We start from the raw sequence: 26246 nt of genomic DNA on the forward strand, positions 1-26246 counted from the left end.
GGACAGTTCCGCGGGCAGACATGCAGGCAGACAGGCAGACAGACATGCAGGCAGGCAGACAGACATACATGCAGGCAGGCAGACATGCAGGCAGGCAGGCAGACATGCAGGCAGGCAGACATGCAGGCAGGCAGGCAGACATGCAGGCAGGCAGGCAGACAGACATGCAGGCAGGCAGACATGCAGACAGACATGCAGACAGACATACAGAGACAGACAGACAGACAGACAGACAGACAGACAGACAGACAGACAGACAGACAGGCAGGCAGGCAGGCAGACAGACAGGTATCCACAGAGAGGTCATTAACATGAAACATGTTGCTTATGTTAATTATGGATGAAACCAGATCCAGCTCCATGCTGCCTAGAGCTGACTGCTGTTCCTCAGCTAAAATACCCTCCTTAACACACTAACAAGACACCGAGACTCCCTAATCGCACTCACGCACACACACACACTCACGCACACACACACACTCGCGCACACCCCCACACACACACACACACACACACACACACACACACACACACACACACACACACACACACACACACACACATTAACAAGACATTCCCTAATCACACACACACACACACACACACGCAATGGCCTGCTGCGCTGTGATAGGAGTAAACACAGAGACACAAGGACACTTAAAGGAATAATTAATATGTTTTATTTTGTTAAATAACAAAAATATGGGAGAGCAATATATGTTGTGAACAGTTTTTACATTTCGTCTTTCTAGTGAGTTTTTTGTGGAAATCTGCAGAGCTCTCGACTACAAAACCCACAATGCAACGCTCTCTCTTTCTCTCTAGAAAAGCTGGCTGTCTAGCTAGAAAATGTAGCTACAAACAATACCAAAGTCAATATCAGCATCAGCTAGCTAGTTGAAAAAGTCCTAAAACTATCAATTTAGGAGTTACACCCATACAAAAATGTACCATGGGAAGCAGCAGGCATTGCATTGTGGGTTTTGTAGTCGAGCTCTGCAGATTTCCACAAAAAACTCATTGTGAAACAATACCCTGGTGTTGTACTAGCAGCAGGCATTGTGAAACACGAAAGCTTTGTAGTTGTTCACAATTTATTATCATGATGGTCTGTGTCGGTTAAAGTGACCAAAAACGTTGTAATTTTATGGTCCTCGCATAATGCAACATTGACTTCTCGCTCTGCAAAGCCTAGGTCTAGTACCCTGTTAAACCTTGGGACCTGGATAGAGTATGGTGATAAAGCCTAGGTCTAGTACCCTGTTAAACCTTGGGACCTGGATAGGGTATGGTGATAAAGCCTAGGTCTAGTACCCTGTTAAACCTTAAGACCTGGATAGGGTATGGTGATAAAGCCTAGGTCTAGTGTACCCTGTTAAACCTTGGGACCTGGATAGGGTATGGTGATAAAGCCTAGGTCTAGTACCCTGTTAAACCTTAAGACCTGGATAGGGTATGGTGATAAAGCCTAGGTCTAGTGTACCCTGTTAAACCTTGGGACCTGGATAGAGTATGGTGATAAAGCCTAGGTCTAGTACCCTGTTAAGGGAGTAAAGGGAGTCTAACCTGTACCCGCAGTGGCCCTTTGATACGGTTGAAAATAAATAGTTTGTCTAATGCTTCTCTCTTCAATACAGTTTTAATTTGACTCTCTCTCATTCAACTGACTAGGCTACTCTTGTACAATTCTAATAGCCAACATACTAAAACAACTATTGGTAAAAAGGTTTTAATTATCATCTTATCTTATGTTCATCATGTCATACTTATTTTAAGGTCCTTACAAACTGTCTGTTCCCGCTGCGTAGGAGTATAAATATGAATACTGGAAGAGATGGAGTAGGGGGGAAAAATGGAAAAATAAAATGAGGCTTGAATGCAAAATAAAGATGTTAATTAAAACATCATGGCCCATGGTGCCCCAAAAAAATCATAGTGCAAAAAAAGTGCATGAATGAAAGGTGAAAACCAAAACAGGAACGTTTCAGTCCTCAGGTCATCATCATTGTGAATGTTGGCATCATGTCATTTTCAACATATCCCTCAAAACAACAAATTACAACGTTTTCCTTTGTTTACACTCTCTGCCGGAACAGTCGTTTGTCCTCTGTCGTCATGGCTACGACAGGCTAGCTTGACTGGAGCTAACGTTTTCCCGACGTTAGCTTCTATGCTACCTGACTATTATAAATTAAACTATCAAAAACTTAATTTAAAAAAAATACTATAATATCATTCCACTTCGCATAACTTGTTGTTTCTTATCTTTATATTACTCGCTCACCGTGAAGATAAGGTTGAAAATAATTTATATAACTCTCTTCAGTTTTGTTGACTGATTAGGCAGGTTAGCGGCTCCCTCTGCAGGCCGAAATAAGCACCACATCCCTTGACTAAAAATAAATAAATACATTGTTATTTACAATGACGGCCTAGGAACAAGGTTTAACTGCCTTGTTCAGCGGCAGAACGAAATATGTTTAACCTTGTCAGCCTTTACCTGGATTCGATCTTGCAACCTTTCGGTTACTGGCCCAATGCTCTGACCACTAGGCTACCTGCCACCCCAGATTAGGCTACCACATACAGTGGGGAAAACAAGTATTTGATACACTGCCGATTTTGCAGATTTTCCTACTTAAAAAGCATGTAGAGGTCTGTAATTTTTATCATAGGTACACTTCAACTGTGAGAGACGGAATCTAAAACAAAAATCCCGAAAATCACATTGTATGATTTTTAAGTAATTAATTAGCATTTTATTGCATGACATAAGTATTTGATACATCAGAAAAGCAGAACTTAATATTTGGTACAGAATCCTTTGTTTGCAATTACAGAGATCATACGTTTCCTGTAGTTCTTGACCAGGTTTGCACACACTGCAGCAGGGATTTTGGCCCACTCCTCCATACAGACCTTCTCCAGATCCTTCAGGTTTCGGGGCTGTCGCTGGGCAATACGGACTTTCAGCTCCCTCCAAAGATTTTCTATTGGGTTCAGGTCTGGAGACTGGCTAGGCCACTCCAGGACCTTGAGATACTTCTTACGGAGCCACTCCTTAGTTGCCCTGGCTGTGTGTTTCGGGTCGTTGTCATGCTGGAAGACCCAGCCACGACCCATCATCAATGCTCTTACTGAGGGAAGGAGGTTGTTGGCTAAGATCTCGCAATACATGGCCCCATCCATCCTCCCCTCAATACGGTGCAGTCGTCCTGTCCCCTTTGCAGAAAAGCATCCCCAAAGAATGATGTTTCCACCTCCATGCTTCACGGTTGGGATGGTGTTCTTGGGGTTGTACTCATCCTTCTTCTTCCTCCAAACACGGCGAGTGGAGTTTAGACCAAAAAGCTCTATTTTTGAATCATCAGACCACATGACCTTCTCCCATTCCTCCTCTGGATCATCCAGATGGTCATTGGCAAACTTCAGACGGGCCTGGACATGCGCCTGCTTGAGCAGGGGGACCTTGTGTGCGCTGCAGGATTTTAATCCATGACGGCTTAGTGTGTTACTAATGGTTTTCTTTGAGACTGTGGTCCCAGCTCTCTTCAGGTCATTGACCAGGTCCTGCCGTGTAGTTCTGGGCTGATCCCTCACCTTCCTCATGATCATTGATGCCCCACGAGGTGAGATCTTGCATGGAGCCCCAGACCGAGGGTGATTGACCATCATCTTGAACTTCTTCTATTTTCTTCTATTTTCTAATAATTGCGCCAACAGTTGTTGCCTTCTCACCAAGCTGCTTGCCTATTGTCCTGTAGCCCATCCCAGCCTTGTGCAGGTCTACAATTTTATCCCTGATGTCCTTACACAGCTCTCTGGTCTTGGCCATTGTGGAGAGGTTGGAGTCTGTTTGATTGAGTGTGTGGACAGGTGTCTTTTATACAGGTAACGAGTTCAAACAGGTGCAGTTAATACAGGTAATGAGTGGAGAACAGGAGGGCTTCTTAAAGAAAAACTAACAGGTCTGTGAGAGCCTGAATTCTTACTGGTTGGTAGGTGATCAAATACTTATGTCATGCAATAAAATGCAAATGAATTACTTAAAAATCATACAATGTGATTTTCTGGATTTTTGTTTTAGATTCCGTCTCTCACAGTTGAAGTGTACCTATGATAAAAATTACAGACCTCTACATGCTTTGTTAGTAGGAAAACCTGCAAAATCGGCAGTGTATCAAATACTTGTTCTCCCCACTGTATGTCACATTCACCCACATTTCTAGTTGACAACACAGGGAACCAAATATGTGCTTAGGTTCATTGTGCTGTTGGAAGGTGAACCTTTGCCCCAATCTGAGGTCCTGACCGCTCTGGAGCAGGGTTTCATCAAGGATCTCTCTGTGCTTTGCTGTGTTCATTTTTCTGGCAAATGTGTCTCACGTCATCTACTGATTGAGAGAAGATCAAGTCTATCTACACCGTGCCGATGTCTCCTTATAGTACTGGCTCCTAGTCTGTCAAATCAAATCAAATTTATTTATATAGCCCTTCGTACATCAGCTGATATCTCAAAGTGCTGTACAGAAACCCAGCCTAAAACCCCAAACAGCAAGCAATGCAGGTGTAGAAGCACGGTGGCTAGGAAAAACTCCCTAGAAAGGCAAAAACCTAGGACGAAACCTAGAGAGGAACCAGGCTATGGGGGGTGGCCAGTACTCTTCTGGCTGTGCCGGGTGGAGATTATAACAGAACATGGCCAAGATGTTCAAATGTTCATAAATGACCAGCATGGTCTGTCCTGAGGAACCACTGAACTCAAATTAATTGTATGTTTGAATAATTGATGCATTAATACATGCATTAAAAAATCTAACATTTCAAATGTAATGATATTAAACTGAAAAGATCCATCTGGATCAAGTGCCATTCTGTGACTTTGGTTAATACTCCTTTTTTCCCCCCCTTTGGTATTGTTTTGGTATCGAAGTCAATATCCTGGGATTGTGATAACACTAGTTTGAACCACGATAGGTCCTTAGTGATGTTGACTCTGAGGAAGTTGAAGCTCTCGACCCGCTCCACTACAGAACCGTTGATGTGAATGGTGGCGTGCTCTGCACTCTGTTTCCTGTAGTCCACGATCAGCTCCTTTGTCTTGCTGACGTTGAGGGAGAGGTTGTTGTCCTGGCACCACACTGCCAGGTCTCTGACCTCCTCCCTATAGGCTGTCTCATCGTTGAGGGAGAGGTTGTTGTCCTGGCACCACACTGCCAGGTCTCTGACCTCCTCCCTTAAGGCTGTCTCACCGTTGAGGGAGAGGTTGTTTTCCTGGCACCACACTGCCAGGTCTCTGACCCTCCTCCCTATAGGCTGTCTCATCGTTGAGGGAGAGGTTGTTGTCCTGGCACCACACTGCCAGGTCTCTGACCCTCCTCCCTATAGGCTGTCTCATCGTTGAGGGAGAGGTTGTTGTCCTGGCACCACACTGCCAGGTCTCTGACCTCCTCCCTTAAGGCTGTCTCACCGTTGAGGGAGAGGTTGTTGTCCTGGCACCACACTGCCAGGTCTCTGACCTCCTCCCTTAAGGCCGTCTCATCGTTGTCGGTGATCAAGCCTACCACCGGCGTAACTTCGGCAAACTTAATTATGGTGTTGGAGTCGTGAGCGGCCACGCAGTCGTGGGTGAACAGGCACACACACCCCCTGAGGGGCCCCCGTGTTGAGGATCAGCGTTGGTTTGTTGCCTACCCTCACCACCTGGGGGTGTCCTGTCAGGAAGTCCAGGATCCAGTTGCAGAGAGAGGTGTTTAGTCCCAGGGTCCTTAGCTTAGTGATGAGCTTAGAGGGCACTATGGTGTTGAACGCTGAGCTGTACTCAATGATCAAATGCAAGCTTCATAAGTAAATAATACATTTCAAGCAATTGACATACCAACAGACCAGTAGTCCTATGCTAGTAATTGTTATTTGATGCCCCATTGCTGGTGAGCTTTCAAAGTAAACAGTTCATATTATTGATCACTAATTTCTTTTGGAGCTGCATATTAATTATGGATATCCTCTCTCCCTACAATTTGATGTTTGCGCTGTACCCGATCCTAATAGCTGTACAGAAAATCAGCAATCTGTTCACTAGCTCACCCAACCTCTGCTGATTGACAGTTTGCTGGTCCAATCAGAGGGCGGAGGGTGCGTTTCGCTAGCCAATCTGTTGCAAGGGCGATGCTGTAGCTACTGTGTTTGACTGCATGCTTAGTAAATCCACTCAGAGACTGTGTCACAAAATGAGACAAAACATTACAACATCTTGGCCAGATCATTTCAAGTCATCAGTCTCAAGTCACAGTTAAATGAGTGACTCAAGCCAGACTCGAGTCCACAACTCTGACACTGTATGTAATGGCACTAGCCTGGTCCCAGATCTGTTTGCGCTCTCTTGCCAACACACCATAAATAATCCTCACTTCTTCTTCTCTATGCGGTCAGGTATTTCTCCAGCCTGACACAACAGGGACATTGTATCAGAGTGTATTGGTGGACCAGGACAGTCCAGTCAACGCTGACCTACTACTGGACCAGTCTGGACAGAATGTCTACGTCCTCACTGACAGCAAGGTAACCCCTAGCCACTACCCCTAGACCCTAACACCTAGCCACTACCCCTAGACCCTAACCCCTAGCCACTACCCCTAGACCCTAACACCTAGCCACTACCCCTAGACCCTAACACCTAGCCACTACCCCTAGACCCTAACACCTAGCCACTACCCCTAGACCCTAACACCTAGCCACTACCCCTAGACCCTAACACCTAGCCACTACCCCTAGACCCTAACCCCTAGCCACTACCCCTAGACCCTAACCCCTAGCCACTACCCCTAGACCCTAACCCCTAGCCACTACCCCTAGACCCTAACCCCTAGCCACTACCCCTAGACCCTAACCCCTAGCCACTACCCCTAGACCCTAAGAGTCTAGGGGTAGTGTTTAGGGGATAGAGTCTAGGGGTAGTGACTAGGGGGTTAGAGTCTAGGGGTAGTGGATAGGGGGTTAGAGTCTAGGGGTATTAGAGTCTAGGGGTAGTGTTTAGGGGGTTAGAGTAGGGTAGTGGCTAGGGGTTAGAGTCTAGGGGTAGTGGCTAGGGTTAGGGTCTAGGGGTAGTGGATAGGGGCTAAAGCCACTAGCCACTACCCCTAGACTCTAACACCCTTATCCATGTGGATAATAGACCTGATGTCTCCTCTTTTAGCTCCATGTGGATAATATACATAATGTCCCTCTCTCTCCCCCCATCATCCCTCTCTCTCTCCCCCTTCCCCCTCCTCCCCACTCTCTTTTTCTCCCCCTCTCTACTCTCTCTCTCCACCCCTCTCTACTCTCTCTCTCTCTCCACCATCTCTCTCCCCTCCATCTTTCTCTCTCTCCCCCTTCCCCCCCTCTTTCTCCCCCCTCTCCTCCTCTCTCTTGCTCTCTCCCCCCTTCCCCTATCCCCCTCTCTCTTTTTCTCTCTCCCCCCCTCCCCCTCTCTACTCTCTCTCCCCTCCCCCTCTCTCTTTCTGTCTCTCTCTCCCTCCTATCTCTCTCACGTGCTCTCTCTCTCTCTCTCTCTCTCTCTCTCTCCCTCCTATCTCTCTCACTTGCTCTCTCTCTCTCTCTCTCTCAGGTGTCCATGGTGGCTGTATCACAGTGTGAACAGCAGCCTGACTGCCAGTCCTGCCTGTCTGTCAGAGATCCTTACTGTGGCTGGTGTGTCCTGGAGGGAAGGTACTGTACACAGCTACTCTTCCTGGGGTTTATTATGGATCCCCATTAGTTCCTGCCAAGGCAGCAGCTACTCTTCCTGGTGTTTATTATGGATCCCCATTAGTTCCTGTCAAGGCAGCAGCTACTCTTCCTGGTGTTTATTATGGATCCCCATTAGTTCCTGCCAAGGCAGCAGCTACTCTTCCTGGTGTTTATCATGGATCCCCATTAGTTCCTGTCAAGGCAGCAGCTACTCTTCCTGGTGTTTATTATGGATCCCCATTAGTTCCTGCCAAGGCAGCAGCTACTCTTCCTGGTGTTTATTATGGATCCCCATTAGTTCCTGCCAAGGCAGCAGCTACTCTTCCTGGGGTTTATTATGGATCCCCATTAGTTCCTGCCAAGGCAGCAGCTACTCTTCCTGGGGTTTATTATAGATCCCCATTAATTCCTGTCAAGGCAGCAGCTACTCTTCCTGGGGTCCAGCAGTGCATATGTTATCGTGTGTGTGTATGCGTGTGTCTGTGTGTGTGTGTGTCTCTTCAAAGTCCCCGCTGTTCCATAAGGTATATTTTTATCTGTTTTATAAATCTTATTCTCCTGCTGCATCAGTTACCTGATGTGGAATAGAGTTCCATGTAGTCATGGCTCTATGTAGTACTGTGTGCCTCCCATAGTCTGTTCTGGACTTGGGGATTGTGAAGAGACCTCTGGTGGCATGTCTTGTGGGGTATGCATGGGTCTGAGCTGTGCGCCAGTAGTACAAACAGACAGCTCGGTGCATTCAACATGTCAATACCTCTCGTATATACAAGTAGTGATGAAGTCAATCTCTCCTCTTTGAGCCAGGAGAGATGTACATGCATATTATCATTGTTAGCTCTCCGTGTAGATTTAAGGGCCAGCCGTGCTGCCCTGTTCTGAGACAATTGTAATTTTCCTAAGTCCCTGTTTGTGTCACCTGACACAGCTGAACAGTAGTCCAGGTGGACAAAACTGAAACCTGCAGGACCTGCCTTGTTGATAGTGTTGTGTCCTCTGTCACAAACATACACACTGTTAAAGCCCCGTTTCCTCTGTCACACGTTTCCATGTTAACCTGTGTTTATACCGCCGTTTCCTCTGTCACACGTTTCCATGTTAACCTGTGTTTATAGAGCCGTTTCCTCTGTCACACGTTTCCATGTTAACCTGTGTTTATACCTATGTTTCCTCTGTCACACGTTTCCATGTTAACCTGTGTTTATACCGCTGACACAGATGCACTCGTAGACTGGAGTGTAGCCGTGAGGGCCAGGCCAACCACTGGCTGTGGAGCTGCCAGCCTGCCAACCAGCCTGCCAACCAGCCTGCCAACCAGCCTGCCAACCAGTGTGTGACTGTCCAGAGCCTAAAGCCTGCCATCCAGAGCAGAGAGGAGAAGACGCAGGTGGGTTACAGAGTATATCTAGAAACATTGTGTGACAGATCTGTGGGAGGAGACCGGGTGGAGTAACTCAGTGGAGGTGTCTGGGCTTGTCTAGTGGGTAATGTCTAGGGGGTAATGTCTGGTGGGTAATGTCTAGGGGGTAATGTCTGGTGGGTAATGGCTGGGCTGGTCTAGTGGGTAATGGCTGGTGGGTAATGGCTGGGCTGGTCTAGTGGGTAATGTCTAGTGGGTAATGGCTGGTGGGTAATGTCTAGTGGATCATGTCTAGTGGGTCATGTCTAGTGGGTAATGTCTAGTGGGTAATGTCTAGTTGGTAATGGCTGGTGGGTAATGGCTAGTGGGTAATGTCTAGTGGATCATGTCTAGTGGGTAATGTCTAGTGGGTAATATCTGGGCTGGTCTAGTGGGTAATGTCTAGGGGGTAATGTCTAATGGGTAATGGCTGGGCTGGTTTAGGGGGTAATGTCTGGACTGGTCTAGTGGGTAATGTCTGGGTTGGTTTAGGGGTAATGTCTGGGCTGGTCTAGTGGGTAATGTCTGGGCTGGTCTAGGGGGTAATGTCTGGGTTGGTTTAGGGGGTAATGCATGGACTGGTTTAGTGGGTAATGTCTGGGCTGGTTTAGGGGGTAATGTCTGGGCTGGTCTAGGGGGTAATGTCTGGGCTGGTCTAGGAGGTAATGTCTGGGCTGGTCTAGTGGGTAATGTCTGGGCTGGTCTAGTGGGTAATGTCTGGGCTGGTCTAGGGGGTAATGTCTGGGCTGGTCTAGGGGGTAATGTCTGGGCTGGTCTAGGAGGTAATGTATGGGCTGGTCTAGTGGGTAATGTCTGGGCTGGTCTAGGGGGTAATGTCTGGGCTGGTCTAGGAGGTAATGTCTGGGCTGGTCTAGTGGGTAATGTCTGGGCTGGTCTAGGGGGTAATGTCTGGGCTGGTTTAGTGGGTAATGTCTGGGCTGGTTTAGGGGGTAATGGCTGGGCTGGTTTAGGGGGTAATGTCTGGACTGGTTTAGTGGGTAATGTCTGGGCTGGTTTAGGGGTTAATGTCTGGGCTTGTCTAGTGAGTAATGTCTGGGCTGGTCTAGGGGGTAATGTCTGGGCTGGTCTAGGGGGTAATGTCTGGGCTGGTTTAGTGGGTAATGTCTGGGCTGGTTTAGGGGGTAATGGCTGGGCTGGTTTAGGGGGTAATGTCTGGACTGGTTTAGTGGGTAATGTCTGGGCTGGTTTAGGGGATCATGTCTGGGCTGGTTTAGGGGGTAATGTCTGGTCTAGGGGGTAATGTCTGGGCTGGTCTAGGGGGTAATGTCTGGGCTGGTCTAGGGGGTAATGTATCGGCTGGTTTAGGGGGTAATGTCTGGGCTGGTCTAGTGGGTAATGTCTAGGCTGGTCTAGTGGGTAATGTCTGGGCTGGTTTAGGGGGTAATGTCTGGGCTGGTTTAGGGGGTAATGTCTGGGCTGGTCTAGGGGGTAATGTCTGGGCTGGTCAAGGGGGTAATGTCTAGGCTGGTCAAGGATTTAATATCTAGTGGGTAATGTCTGGGCTGGTCTAGTGGGTAATGTCTGGGCTGGTCTAGGGGGTAATGTCTGGGCTGGTCTAGGGGGTAATGTCTGGGCTGGTCTAGGGGGTAATGTCTGGGCTGGTCTAGTGGATAACGTCTGGGCTGGTTTAGGGGGTAATGTCTGGGCTGGTTTAGGGGGTAATGTCTAGGCTGGTCAAGGGGGTAATGTCTGGGCTGGTCCTGCAGTAAATGTATTTATGAATCCCTCCACACCTACCTCTATGTCTCTCCCCCACTCTCTTTCTATCTGTCCCAATAAACCTTTAAAATGCTTATAAAATATATATATATAATATAATATATAGATCTCTATGCCAGGTGTCTCTAACAGTGGCCCAGCTGCCCACCCTGTCAGAGGAGGAGTCTCTTTCCTGCTCCTTCGGAACCCTCCCCCCTCAGCCAGCCATCGTCAAGGGAACCACCATCACCTGTCAATCACCCCTGCCTGAGCTCCTCCCACCCAGCCCACCAGGAAGTGGTAGGTTGCCCTTTTTATTTTAAATTTTTTATATATAAAAAAAAATCTGTAATTATTAGATTTGTATTCATAATTATTTAATTACTGGATAATTTAATCAATGTAATTAATTTATTATTTATCCAAATTAATCTAATTGAGAAATAACCGAGGTGGCAGGTAGCCTAGCGGTTAGCGAGATGAGCCAGCAGCGGGAGGGTTGCCAGTTCAAATCCTGTGTCTGACTGGAAAAATCTGTCGGGATGTGAACTGGCAACCAGAGGGTTGCTGGTATCAAATCCTAGATGCTATTGCCTGCTGTTGTGCCCTCGAGCAAGGCACTTAGCCCCCACAACAACTGCTCCCTCGCACCTCTTCAAAAAAGATTGTATGAGATTGACTGATCATCCATTGAGGCAACTGGAGGCTGTATGTTGGAAGAACAGTCAGCTGACTGGTCCAAAACCAGTACGACCACCATTTCATTCAAATAGGAGACCAGCTGAGATAAAATGCTCATTAAGAGCATCACAAATCTGAACTTTTTCAGTAGTGATGCAGAACTCTAAAACTACTGGCTTAGACAGGGAAGTAGAAGAATGACCCCGCTTCAGTGAATTAACGGTTTTCCAGAATCAAGAGGGATCACTAACAGAGTCTGTCATAGCGCTAAGGAAGTAGTTTCATTTGGCTTGTTTAACAGAGTGTCATAGTGCTAAGGAAGTAGTTTCATTTGGCCTGTTTAACAGAGTCTGTCATACATTTACATTTTACATTTAAGTCATTTAGCAGACGCTCTTATCCAGTCTGTCATAGCACTAAGGAAGTAGTTTCATTTGGCCTGTTTAACAGAGTCTGTCATAGCGCTAAGGAAGTAGTTTCATTTGGCCTGTTTAACAGTCTGTCATAGCACTAAGGAAGCAGTTTCATTTGGCCTGTTTAACAGTCTGTCATAGCACTAAGGAAGTAGTTTCATTTGGCCTGTTTAACAGAGTCTGTCATAGCACTAAGGAAGTAGTTTCATTTGGCCTGTTTAACAGAGTCTGTCATAGCACTAAGGAAGTAGTTTCATTTGGCCTGTTTAACAGAGTCTGTCATAGCACTAAGGAAGTAGTTTCATTTGGCCTGTTTAACAGTCTGTCATAGCACTAAGGAAGTAGTTTCATTTGGCCTGTTTAACAGTCTGTCATAGCACTAAGGAAGTAGTTTCATTTGGCCTGTTTAACAGAGTCTGTCATAGCACTAAGGAAGTAGTTTCATTTGGCCTGTTTAACAGAGTCTGTCATAGCACTAAGGAAGTAGTTTCATTTGGCCTGTTTAACAGTCTGTCATAGCACTAAGGAAGTAGTTTCATTTGGCCTGTTTAACAGAGTCTGTCATAGCACTAAGGAAGTAGTTTCATTTGGCCTGTTTAACAGAGTCTGTCATAGCACTAAGGAAGTAGTTTCATTTGGCCTGTTTAACAGTCTGTCATAGCACTAAGGAAGTAGTTTCATTTGGCCTGTTTAACAGTCTGTCATAGCGCTAAGGAAGTAGTTTCATTTGGCCTGTTTAACAGAGTCTGTCATAGCACTAAGGAAGTAGTTTCATTTGGCCTGTTTAACAGAGTCTGTCATAGCACTAAGGAAGTAGTTTCATTTGGCCTGTTTAACAGTCTGTCATAGCACTAAGGAAGTAGTTTCATTTGGCCTGTTTAACAGTCTGTCATAGCACTAAGGAAGTAGTTTCATTTGGCCTGTTTAACAGTCTGTCATAGCACTAAGGAAGTAGTTTCATTTGGCCTGTTTAACAGAGTCTGTCATAGCACTAAGGAAGTAGTTTCATTTGGCCTTCCTCTACAGTTATTACACCTTGAGGAGAAACAGACAAGACATCCTCTACAGTTATTACACCTTGATGAGATACAGACAAGACATCCTCTACAGTTATTACACCTTGAGGAGATACAGACAAGACATCCTCTACAGTTATTACACCTTGAGGAGATACAGACAAGACATCCTCAACAGTTATTACACCTTGAGGAGATACAGACAAGACATCCTCAACAGTTATTACACCTTGAGGAGATACAGACAAGACATCCTCAACAGTTATTACACCTTGAGGAGATACAGACAAGACATCCTCAACAGTTATTACACCTTGAGGAGATACAGACAAGACATCCTCTACAGTTATTACACCTTGAGGAGATACAGACAAGACATCCTCTACAGTTATTACACCTTGAGGAGATACAGACAAGACATCCTCTACAGTTATTACACCTTGATGAGATACAGACAAGACATTCTAGAGTTTACTAGCAATTATAAATATTTGTGTATTTTTATTGATGAACATATGACCTTTCTATAGGGAACATCTGCCCTGGACGAATCAGGAAGTAGAGACATGAGACCTTTCTATAGGGAACATCTGCCCTGGACGACTCAGGAAGTAGAGACGTGACCTTTCTATAGGGAACATCTGCCCTGGACGAATCAGGAAGTAGAGACATGAGACCTTTCTATAGGGAACATCTGCCCTGGACGAATCAGGAAGTAGAGCTCTTGGGGGAGTTACAGGAAGAACCAAAATCACTCTAAGATATTGGTTATGCTACGTATTACAAACTGTATCAGACATGCGTCTGTCCTGTTCTGGACTATTCAGCAGGACTATTGAAAAGGCACATGACAACCCGCTTGGAGTTTGCCAAAAGGCACCTAAAGATTCTCAGACCATGAGTAACAAGATTCTCTGGTCTGATGAAACCAAGATTGAACTCTTTGGCTTGAATGCCAAGCGTCATGTCTGGAGGAAACCTGGCACCATCCCTACGGTGAAGCATGGTGGTGGCAGCATCATGCTGTGGGGATGTTTTTTAGCGGCAGGGACTGGAAGACTGGTCAGGATTGAAGGAAAGATGAACAGAGCAAAGTACAGAGAGATCCTTGATGAAAACCTGCTCCAGAGCTCTCAGGACCTCAGACTGGGGTGAAGGTTCACCTTCCAACAGGACAACGACCCTAAGCACACAGCCAAGACAATGCAGGAGTGGCTTCAGGACAAATCTCTGAATGTCCTTGAGTGGCCCAGCCAGAACCAGGACTTGAACCCGATCGAACATCTCTGGAGGGACCTGAACATAACTGTGCAGCAATGCTCCCCATTCAACCTGACAGAGCTTGAGAGGATCTGCAGAGAAGAATGGGAGAAACTCCCCAAATACAGGTGTGCCTAGCTTGTAGCGTCATACCCAAGAAGACTTGAGGCTGTAATCACTGCCAAATGTGCTTCAACAAAGTACTGAGTAAAGGGTCTGAATACTTATGTAAATGTGATATTTCAGTTTTCAATTTTTAATAAATTAGCAAACATTTCTAAAAACCTGTTTTGTCATTATGGGGGATTGTGATGTCATTATGGGGTATTGTGATGTCATTATGGGGTATTGTGTGTAGATTGATGAGGAGAAAAAATATTGAATCAATTTTGAATTTAGGCTGTAACGTAACAAAATGTGTAAAAAGTCAAGGGGTCTGAATAGTTTCTGAAGGTACTGTATGTCTCTCTGTCCTCTCCATAGACCTTAATGTCTCTGTGTGTCTGGGATTTTTGCTATGTACTGGTATTATTATGTATCCTAATATATCTTTATGGCCTGTCTGTCTGTCTGTCTGTCTGTCTGTCTGTCTGTCTGTCTGTCTGTCTGTCTGTCTGTCTGTCTGTCTGTCTGTCTGTCTGTCTGTCTGTCTGTCTGTCTGTCTGTCTGTCTGTCTGTCTGTCTGTCTGTCTGTCTGTCTGTCTGTCTGTCTGTCTGTCTGTCTGTCTGTCTGTCTGTCTGTCTGTCTGTCTGTCTGTCTGTCTGTCTGTCTGTCTGTCTGTCTGTCTGTCTGTCTGTCTGTCTGTCTGTCTGTCTGTCTGTCTGTCTGTCTGTCTGTCTGTCTGTCTGTCTGTCTGTCTGTCTGTCTGTCTGTCTGTCTGTCTGTCTGTCTGTCTGTCTGTCTGTCTGTCTGTCTGTCTGTCTGTCTGTCTGTCTGTCTGTCTGTCTGTCTGTCTGTCTGTCTGTCTGTCTGTCTGTCTGTCTGTCTGTCTGTCTGTCTGTCTGTCTGTCTGTCTGTCTGTCTGTCTGTCTGTCTGTCTGTCTGTCTGTCTGTCTGTCTGTCTGTCTGTCTGTCTGTCTGTCTGTCTGTCTGTCTGTCTGTCTGTCTGTCTGTCTGTCTGTCTGTCTGTCTGTCTGTCTGTCTGTCTGTCTGTCTGTCTGTCTGTCTGTCTGTCTGTCTGTCTGTCTGTCTGTCTGTCTGTCTGTCTGTCTGTCTGTCTGTCTGTCTGTCTGTCTGTCTGTAGACCACATGTCTCTGCGTGTGTCTGTGATGTTCAGAGACGTGACCATCTCGAGCAGTGACATCATCTTCTACGACTGTCGAGCTGTGGGCCAACTCAACACCACATCCCCGTAAGAGATCAGATCACAGACATGTCAGTGTTTCCTCTACAGTCATTTAAGAGATCCCAGACCAGACATGCCAGTGTTTCCTCTCTAGTCATTTAGCAGCGGCGGGATGGTGAAACATTGTTAACTTAAACCAGACTAAAACCATAAATAAAGTATGTAGAAGAGAGATGGAGCTGTAATATGTTTTAATAAATATAATCTTTGAGAACTAACAACCACCAAAATATCATGACATGGAGCCCCCATTTGATTTAGTTATAATGTTTGAGTCAGTCAGATAGCATAAGGACGAGGCGTAACTCATGGTCTTAATGTGTAGAATTACATGGAATTAGCTTTGGCCACGCCCATGATCCCCCCCACCCCCTTAACTCTGCCACCGCGGATGAAAAAAATCCTAGGGGAAACACTACATGCACACACACGCAGTCACACACACACACACACACACACACACACACACACACACACACACACACACACACACACACACACACACACACACACACACACACACACACACACACACACAGTCACACAAGCTCTGTCTGTATTCCAGGTGTATGGCGTGTGTGGGCAGTGTGTGGCCGTGTAACTGGTGTGTTCTGGATGGGCTGTGTACCCACACCAACAACAGCTGTCCCAGGCAGCACACCATACACAACTCACTGGTAAGACAACCCGGAAAATGGATGGCTGTTTCACAGCCTCTTCTCTTCACTTTGAGTCATTCCAAACTTTATTGTTTTTGTTCCAAATGGCTCCCTGTTCCCTATTCCCTATTCCCTGTTCCCTATTCCCTGTTCCCTATTCCCATAGGGCCCTGGTTGGAAGTAGTGCACTATAAAGGAAATAGGATACGGTCTGTTGTTTTCTGCTGTAATATAATATTTGTGTGCTTCTCCCTCCGGCCACTAGGAGGAGCAGCTGGAGCCGCGGGGTCCAGACTCTTGTCCCTGTGTGTGGGCTCTACAGAGCTCTCCTCTGGTCCCCATGGGCTTCCTGTCCCCTCTGACCCTACTGGGGAGGAACTTGGACATGTTTCAGGTAAAGCCTAACCTCTGACCCCTAACCTTTTCCTGTCCCCTCTGACCCTACTGGGCATGTTTCAGGTAAAGCCTAACCTCTGACCCCTGACCTTTCCTGTCCCCTCTGACCCTACTGGGGAGGAACCTGAACATGTTTCAGGTAAAGCCTAACCTCTGACCCCTAACCTTTCCTGTCCCCTCTGACCCTACTGGGGAGGAACCTGAACATGTTTCAGGTAAAGCCTAACCTCTGACCCCTGACCTTTCCTGACCCTACTGGGCAGGAACCTGAACATGTTTCAGGTAAAACCTCTGACCCCTAACCTTTCCTGTCCCCGCTGACCCTACTGGGCAGGAACCTGAACATGTTTCAGTTAAAGCCTAACCTCTGACCCCTAACCTTTCCCGTCCCCTCTGACCCTACTGGGGAGGAACCTGAACATGTTTCAGGTAAAGCCTAACCTCTGACCCCTAACCTTTCCTGTCCCCTCTGACCCTACTGGGCAGGAACCTGAACATGTTTCAGTTAAAGCCTAACCTCTGACCCCTAACCTTTCCCGTCCCCTCTGACCCTACTGGGGAGGAACCTGAACATGTTTCAGGTAAAGCCTAACCTCTGACCCCTAACCTTTCCCGTCCCCTCTGACCCTACTGGGCAGGAACCTGAACATGTTTCAGGTGATTGGACTCAGTAGTGTCCTAGAAATGCAGTATAGATAATGATTACAAACATATGCAGTTAATTAAAATCCTTTGTCCTTTAATAAAAATAAAAGAATAATGTTTACGTTGATGCTTCATCTTGTTTGATTTGACAAATAACATTTGATTTGATTTGATTTGTTGTCAGGGTGATGAGCAGTATGTGTGTGTCGTGGTTGTGGAAGGGGAGGAGCTTAAACTGAACGCCACTCTGGAGAAAGATCCGGAAAACATGACGTACAACTTCACCTGCTCTGCCCACAAGGTATTCACAAAGCCCATAGACACACCTTCACCTGCTCTGCCCACAAGGTATTCACAAAGCCCATAGACACACCTTCACCTGCTCTGCCCACAAGGTATTCACAAAGCCCATAGATACACCTTCACCTGCTCTGCCCACAAGGTATTCACAAACCCCATAGACACACCTTCACCTGCTCTGCCCACAAGGTATTCACATACCCCATAGATACACCTTCACCTGCTCTGCCCACAAGGTATTCACAAACCCCATAGATACACACTCACAAATACATTTAAACTAAAAAGCGTTTCAATCAAAGACATTAAGATCCATGTACACAACAAACAAACTATATACCGGTTTCTTTATATGCACACGGTATTATTGTGCCTTACTGAGGTGACAGTCATAACTATAATAAGTGCTCCTCTCTCCCCTCCTCCTCCTCTCTTCCTCTCCTCTCCCCTCTCTCTTCCTCTCTCCCCTCCTCTCTCTCTTCCTCTCTCCTCTCTTCCTCTCTCCCCTCCTCCTCCTCTCTTCCTCTCCCCTCCTCTCTCCTCTCTTCCTCTCTTCCTCTCTCCCCTCCTCTCTTCCTCTCTCCTCTCTTCTTCTCTTCCTCTCTCCTCTCTTTCTCTCTCCTCTCCTCTCTCCCCTCCTCCTCCTCTCTCCCCTCTTCCTCTCTCCCCTCCTCTCTTCCTCTCCTCTCTTCCTCTCTCCTCTCCTCTCTTCCTCTCTCCTCTCCTCTCTCCTCTCTCCCCCTCTCTCCTCTCCTTTCTCCTCTGCTCTCTTCCTCTCTCCTCTCCTCTCTCTTCTCTCCCCTCCTCCTCCAGTTCCAGTACCCAGTAAAACAGTTGGAATATTCTGCTCCCATCTATCTACGGAGAGGCTCCCATCACATCGACTCTGCACCCAATCTCAGACGTAAGTCTTCTGTATTCAGTATATTCACATCGACTCTGCACCCAATCTCAGACGTAAGTATTTTGTATTCAGTATATTCACTTCTGTCGTCCTGCCTTAACCCCTAAGGTTAGGGGTTAAAGTTAGGGGTTAAGGTTAGGGTTAGGGCTTAAGGTTAGGGGTTAAGGTTAGGGTAAAGGGTTAAGGTTAGGGTAAGGGGTTAAGGTTAGGGTAAGGGGTTAAGGTTAGGGTAAGGGGTTAAGGTTAGGGGTTAGGGTTATGGGTTAAGGTTAGGGGTTAAGGTTAGGGGTTAAGGTTAGGGGTTAAGGTTAAGGTTAGGGGTTAGGGGTTAAGGTTAGGGGTTAAGGTTAGGGGTTAAGGTTAGGGTAAGGGGTTAAGGTTAGGGTAAGGGTAAGGGATTAAGGTTAGGGTAAGGGGTTAAGGTTAGGGGTTAAGGTTAAGGTTTGGGTTTAAGGTTAAGGTTAGGGGTTAGGGTTAAGGTTAGGGGTTAGGTTAGATTAGGGGTTAAGGTTAGAGGTTAAGGTTAGGGTTAGGGGTTACGGTTAGGGTTAAGGTTGGGGTTAGGGGTTAAGGTTAGGGGTTAAGGTTGGGGTTAGGGGTTAAGGTTAGGGTTTAAGGTTAAGGTTTGGGTTTAAGGTTAAGGTTAGGGGTTAAGGTTAGGGTTATGGGTTAAGGTTAGGGGTTAGGGGTAGGGGTTAAGGTTAGGGGTTAAGGTTAGGGGTTAAGGTTAGGGGTTAAGGTTAGGGGTTAAGGTTAGGGGTTAAGGTTAGAGGTTAAGGTTAGGGTTAGGGGTTAAGGTTAGGGTTAGGGGTTAAGGTTAGGGTAAGGGGTTAAGGTTAGGGGTTAAGGTTAGGGTAAGGGGTTAAGGTAAGGGGTTAAGGTTAGGGGTTAAGGTTAGGGGTTAAGGTTAGGGGTTAAGGTTAGGGGTTAAGGTTAGGGGTTAAGGTTAGGGTTAGGGGTTAAGGTTAGGGGTTATGGTTAGGCTTAAGGGTTAAGGTTAGGCTTAAGGGTTAAGGTTAGGCTTAAGGGTTAAGGTTAGGGGTTAAGGTTAGGGTTTTTCAGTTGTGTTGTCTCACAGTGCAGCTATATGACCAGTTGTGTTGTCCCACAGTGCAGCTGTATGACCAGTTGTGTTGTGTTGTCCCACAGTGCAGCTGTATGACCAGTTGTGTTGTGTTGTCCCACAGTGCAGCTGTATGACCAGTTGTGTTGTGTTGTCTCACAGTGCAGCTATATGACCAGTTGTGTTGTCCCACAGTGCAGCTATATGACCAGTTGTGTTGTGTTGTCCCACAGTGCAGCTATATGACCAGTTGTGTTGTCTCACAGTGCAGCTATATGACCAGTTGTGTTGTCCCACAGTGCAGCTGTATGACCAGTTGTGTTGTGTTGTCTCACAGTGCAGCTATATGACCAGTTGTGTTGTCCCACAGTGCAGCTATATGACCAGTTGTGTTGTCTCACAGTGCAGCTATATGACCAGTTGTGTTGTGTTGTCCCACAGTGCAGCTATATGACCAGTTGTGTTGTCCCACAGTGCAGCTATATGACCAGTTGTGTTGTGTTGTCTCACAGTGCAGCTATATGACCAGTTGTGTTGTGTTGTCCCACAGTGCAGCTATATGACCAGTTGTGTTGTGTTGTCCCACAGTGCAGCTATATGACCAGTTGTGTTGTGTTGTCCCACAGTGCAGCTATATGACCAGTTGTGTTGTGTTGTCCCACAGTGCAGCTGTATGACCAGTTGTGTTGTGTTGTCTCACAGTGCAGCTATATGACCAGTTGTGTTGTGTTGTCCCACAGTGCAGCTGTATGACCAGTTGTGTTGTCCCACAGTGCAGCTATATGACCAGTTGTGTTGTGTTGTCCCACAGTGCAGCTATATGACCAGTTGTGTTGTCCCACAGTGCAGCTATATGACCAGTTGTGTTGTGTTGTCCCACAGTGCAGCTATATGACCAGTTGTGTTGTGTTGTCTCACAGTGCAGCTATATGACCAGTTGTGTTGTGTTGTCCCACAGTGCAGCTATATGACCAGTTGTGTTGTCCCACAGTGCAGCTATATGACCAGTTGTGTTGTCCCACAGTGCAGCTATATGACCAGTTGTGTTGTGTTGTCCCACAGTGCAGCTGTATGACCAGTTGTGTTGTCCCACAGTGCAGCTATATGACCAGTTGTGTTGTCTCACAGTGCAGCTATATGACCAGTTGTGTTGTCTCACAGTGCAGCTATATGACCAGTTGTGTTGTCTCACAGTGCAGCTATATGACCAGTTGTGTTGTGTTGTCCCACAGTGCAGCTATATGACCAGTTGTGTTGTCCCACAGTGCAGCTATATGACCAGTTGTGTTGTCTCACAGTGCAGCTATATGACCAGTTGTGTTGTGTTGTCCCACAGTGCAGCTGTATGACCAGTTGTGTTGTCCCACAGTGCAGCTATATGACCAGTTGTGTTGTGTTGTCCCACAGTGCAGCTGTATGACCAGTTGTGTTGTCCCACAGTGCAGCTATATGACCAGTTGTGTTGTGTTGTCCCACAGTGCAGCTATATGACCAGTTGTGTTGTCCCACAGTGCAGCTATATGACCAGTTGTGTTGTCCCACAGTGCAGCTATATGACCAGTTGTGTTGTGTTGTCCCACAGTGCAGCTATATGACCAGTTGTGTTGTCCCACAGTGCAGCTATATGACCAGTTGTGTTGTGTTGTCCCACAGTGCAGCTGTATGACCAGTTGTGTTGTCCCACAGTGCAGCTATATGACCAGTTGTGTTGTCCCACAGTGACGCTATATGACCAGTTGTGTTGTCCCACAGTGCAGCTGTATGACCAGTTGTGTTGTCCCACAGTGCAGCTATATGACCAGTTGTGTTGTCTCACAGTGCAGCTATATGACCAGTTGTGTTGTCCCACAGTGCAGCTATATGACCAGTTGTGTTGTGTTGTCCCACAGTGCAGCTATATGACCAGTTGTGTTGTCCCACAGTGCAGCTATATGACCAGTTGTGTTGTGTTGTCCCACAGTGCAGCTATATGACCAGTTGTGTTGTCCCACAGTGCAGCTATATGACCAGTTGTGTTGTGTTGTCTCACAGTGCAGCTATATGACCAGTTGTGTTGTGTTGTCCCACAGTGCAGCTATATGACCAGTTGTGTTGTGTTGTCTCACAGTGCAGCTATATGACCAGTTGTGTTGTGTTGTCCCACAGTGCAGCTATATGACCAGTTGTGTTGTCTCACAGTGCAGCTATATGACCAGTTGTGTTGTGTTGTCCCACAGTGCAGCTATATGACCAGTTGTGTTGTCCCACAGTGCAGCTATATGACCAGTTGTGTTGTCCCACAGTGCAGCTATATGACCAGTTGTGTTGTGTTGTCCCACAGTGCAGCTATATGACCAGTTGTGTTGTCCCACAGTGCAGCTATATGACCAGTTGTGTTGTCTCACAGTGCAGCTATATGACCAGTTGTGTTGTGTTGTCCCACAGTGCAGCTATATGACCAGTTGTGTTGTCCCACAGTGCAGCTATATGACCAGTTGTGTTGTCCCACAGTGCAGCTATATGACCAGTTGTGTTGTGTTGTCCCACAGTGCAGCTATATGACCAGTTGTGTTGTGTTGTCCCACAGTGCAGCTATATGACCAGTTGTGTTGTCCCACAGTGCAGCTATATGACCAGTTGTGTTGTGTTGTCCCACAGTGCAGCTATATGACCAGTTGTGTTGTCCCACAGTGCAGCTATATGACCAGTTGTGTTGTCTCACAGTGCAGCTATATGACCAGTTGTGTTGTGTTGTCCCACAGTGCAGCTATATGACCAGTTGTGTTGTCCCACAGTGCAGCTATATGACCAGTTGTGTTGTGTTGTCCCACAGTGCAGCTATATGACCAGTTGTGTTGTGTTGTCCCACAGTGCAGCTATATGACCAGTTGTGTTGTCCCACAGTGCAGCTGTATGACCAGTTGTGTTGTCTCACAGTGCAGCTATATGACCAGTTGTGTTGTCCCACAGTGCAGCTATATGACCAGTTGTGTTGTCTCACAGTGCAGCTATATGACCAGTTGTGTTGTCCCACAGTGCAGCTATATGACCAGTTGTGTTGTCCCACAGTGCAGCTATATGACCAGTTGTGTTGTCTCACAGTGCAGCTATATGACCAGTTGTGTTGTCCCACAGTGCAGCTATATGACCAGTTGTGTTGTCTCACAGTGCAGCTATATGACCAGTTGTGTTGTCCCACAGTGCAGCTATATGACCAGTTGTGTTGTCCCACAGTGCAGCTATATGACCAGTTGTGTTGTCTCACAGTGCAGCTATATGACCAGTTGTGTTGTCCCACAGTGCAGCTATATGACCAGTTGTGTTGTCCCACAGTGCAGCTATATGACCAGTTGTGTTGTCTCACAGTGCAGCTATATGACCAGTTGTGTTGTGTTGTCCCACAGTGCAGCTATATGACCAGTTGTGTTGTCCCACAGTGCAGCTATATGACCAGTTGTGTTGTCTCACAGTGCAGCTATATGACCAGTTGTGTTGTGTTGTCCCACAGTGCAGCTATATGACCAGTTGTGTTGTGTTGTCCCACAGTGCAGCTATATGACCAGTTGTGTTGTCTCACAGTGCAGCTATATGACCAGTTGTGTTGTGTTGTCTCACAGTGCAGCTATATGACCAGTTGTGTTGTGTTGTCCCACAGTGCAGCTATATGACCAGTTGTGTTGTCTCACAGTGCAGCTATATGACCAGTTGTGTTGTGTTGTCCCACAGTGCAGCTATATGACCAGTTGTGTTGTCCCACAGTGCAGCTATATGACCAGTTGTGTTGTGTTGTCCCACAGTGCAGCTATATGACCAGTTGTGTTGTGTTGTCCCACAGTGCAGCTATATGACCAGTTGTGTTGTCCCACAGTGCAGCTATATGACCAGTTGTGTTGTGTTGTCCCACAGTGCAGCTATATGACCAGTTGTGTTGTGTTGTCCCACAGTGCAGCTATATGACCAGTTGTGTTGTGCAGCTATATGACCAGTTGTGTTGTGTTGTCCCACAGTGCAGCTATATGACCAGTTGTGTTGTGTTGTCCCACAGTGCAGCTATATGACCAGTTGTGTTGTCCCACAGTGCAGCTATATGACCAGTTGTGTTGTGTTGTCTCACAGTGCAGCTATATGACCAGTTGTGTTGTGTTGTCCCACAGTGCAGCTATATGACCAGTTGTGTTGTGTTGTCCCACAGTGCAGCTATATGACCAGTTGTGTTGTCCCACAGTGACGCTATATGACCAGTTGTGTTGTCCCACAGTGCAGCTATATGACCAGTTGTGTTGTGTTGTCCCACAGTGACGCTATATGACCAGTTGTGTTGTCCCACAGTGCAGCTATATGACCAGTTGTGTTGTGTTGTCCCACAGTGCAGCTATATGACCAGTTGTGTTGTGTTGTCCCACAGTGCAGCTGTATGACCAGTTGTGTTGTCCCACAGTGCAGCTATATGACCAGTTGTGTTGTGTTGTCCCACAGTGCAGCTATATGACCAGTTGTGTTGTCCCACAGTGCAGCTGTATGACCAGTTGTGTTGTCCCACAGTGCAGCTATATGACCAGTTGTGTTGTGTTGTCCCACAGTGCAGCTATATGACCAGTTGTGTTGTGTTGTCCCACAGTGCAGCTATATGACCAGTTGTGTTGTCTCACAGTGCAGCTATATGACCAGTTGTGTTGTGTTGTCTCACAGTGCAGCTATATGACCAGTTGTGTTGTGTTGTCCCACAGTGCAGCTATATGACCAGTTGTGTTGTCTCACAGTGCAGCTATATGACCAGTTGTGTTGTGTTGTCCCACAGTGCAGCTATATGACCAGTTGTGTTGTCCCACAGTGCAGCTATATGACCAGTTGTGTTGTGTTGTCCCACAGTGCAGCTATATGACCAGTTGTGTTGTGTTGTCCCACAGTGCAGCTATATGACCAGTTGTGTTGTCCCACAGTGCAGCTATATGACCAGTTGTGTTGTGTTGTCCCACAGTGCAGCTATATGACCAGTTGTGTTGTGTTGTCCCACAGTGCAGCTATATGACCAGTTGTGTTGTGCAGCTATATGACCAGTTGTGTTGTGTTGTCCCACAGTGCAGCTATATGACCAGTTGTGTTGTGTTGTCCCACAGTGCAGCTATATGACCAGTTGTGTTGTCCCACAGTGCAGCTATATGACCAGTTGTGTTGTGCAGCTATATGACCAGTTGTGTTGTGTTGTCCCACAGTGCAGCTATATGACCAGTTGTGTTGTGTTGTCCCACAGTGCAGCTATATGACCAGTTGTGTTGTCCCACAGTGACGCTATATGACCAGTTGTGTTGTCCCACAGTGCAGCTATATGACCAGTTGTGTTGTGTTGTCCCACAGTGACGCTATATGACCAGTTGTGTTGTCCCACAGTGCAGCTATATGACCAGTTGTGTTGTGTTGTCCCACAGTGCAGCTATATGACCAGTTGTGTTGTGTTGTCCCACAGTGCAGCTGTATGACCAGTTGTGTTGTCCCACAGTGCAGCTATATGACCAGTTGTGTTGTGTTGTCCCACAGTGCAGCTATATGACCAGTTGTGTTGTCCCACAGTGCAGCTGTATGACCAGTTGTGTTGTCCCACAGTGCAGCTATATGACCAGTTGTGTTGTGTTGTCCCACAGTGCAGCTGTATGACTGTTCAGTGGGCCAGTCTGACTGTAGCCAGTGCAGAGCGGTGTCGTCAGAGTACGGCTGTGTCTGGTGTGGAGGAGAGTCACCTGGCTGTGTTTACCACCTGTCCTGTACCAGCTCACCTGGACCCGCCGACGCCTGCCCCCCTCCTCAGATCATACAGGTAGGTTCCATACACACCAGCTCACCTGGACCCGCCGACACCTGCCCCCCTCCTCAGATCATACAGGTAGGTTAATTACACACAGCAGCTTTTCCATTAGGGACTGACCCCTAGGAAATGTGGCGCTGAACAACTGACCTGCAAGAGTTTAAATTATTGGACATTTGATAAATGTACTGGACCAAATGCATTCTAGAAATGTACTGGACCCAAATGCATTCTAGAAATGTACTGGACCAAATGCATTCTAGAAATGTACTGGACCCAAATGCATTCTAGAAATGTACTGGACCAAATGCATTCTAGAAATGTACTGGACCAAATGCATTCTAGAAATGTACTGGACCCAAATGCATTCTAGAAATGTACTGGACCAAATGCGTTCTAGAAATGTACTGGACCAAATGCGTTCTAGAAATGTACTGGACCAAATGCATTCTAGAAATGTACTGGACCCAAATGCATTCTAGAAATGTACTGGACCAAATGCGTTCTAGAAATGTACTGGACCAAATGCGTTCTAGAAATGTACTGGACCAAATGCATTCTAGAAATGTACTGGACCCAAATGCATTCTAGAAATGTACTGGACCAAATGCATTCTAGAAATGTACTGGACCCAAATGCATTCTAGAAATGTACTGGACCCAAATGCATTCTAGAAATGTACTGGACCAAATGCGTTCTAGAAATGTACTGGACCAAATGCGTTCTAGAAATGTACTGGACCCAAATGCATTCTAGAAATGTACTGGACCAAATGCATTCTAGAAATGTACTGGACCCAAATGCATTCTAGAAATGTACTGGACCCAAATGCATTCTAGAAATGTACTGGACCAAATGCATTCTAGAAATGTACTGGACCCAAATGCATTCTAGAAATGTACTGGACCCAAATGCATTCTAGAAATGTACTGGA

General features: G+C 46.6%; 1 protein-coding gene across 4 annotated transcripts in view; it reads left to right on the forward strand.

The window, feature by feature from the left end:
* plxnb3 (plexin B3) overlaps positions 1–26246 on the forward strand; it is a 226970-nt gene that overhangs the window by 145790 nt on the left and 54934 nt on the right. For all 4 annotated transcript variants that reach the window (XR_011671515.1, XM_071373333.1, XM_071373331.1 and 1 more), the window contains exons 5-14: positions 6433–6561; positions 7610–7710; positions 8950–9118; positions 10990–11149; positions 15464–15572; positions 16132–16243; positions 16491–16619; positions 17451–17567; positions 18380–18470; positions 25152–25324. Coding sequence is in view for 3 of the 4 variants with exons in the window: in XM_071373333.1 (XP_071229434.1) it covers positions 6433–6561; positions 7610–7710; positions 8950–9118; positions 10990–11149; positions 15464–15572; positions 16132–16243; positions 16491–16619; positions 17451–17567; positions 18380–18470; positions 25152–25324 (1290 nt within the window). In the remaining variant the exon portion in view is untranslated. The remainder of the gene's footprint in view (positions 1–6432; positions 6562–7609; positions 7711–8949; positions 9119–10989; positions 11150–15463; positions 15573–16131; positions 16244–16490; positions 16620–17450; positions 17568–18379; positions 18471–25151; positions 25325–26246) is intronic.

This window comes from Salvelinus alpinus, chromosome 28, assembly GCF_045679555.1.
Source record: "Salvelinus alpinus chromosome 28, SLU_Salpinus.1, whole genome shotgun sequence".
Taxonomy (NCBI): domain Eukaryota; kingdom Metazoa; phylum Chordata; class Actinopteri; order Salmoniformes; family Salmonidae; genus Salvelinus; species Salvelinus alpinus.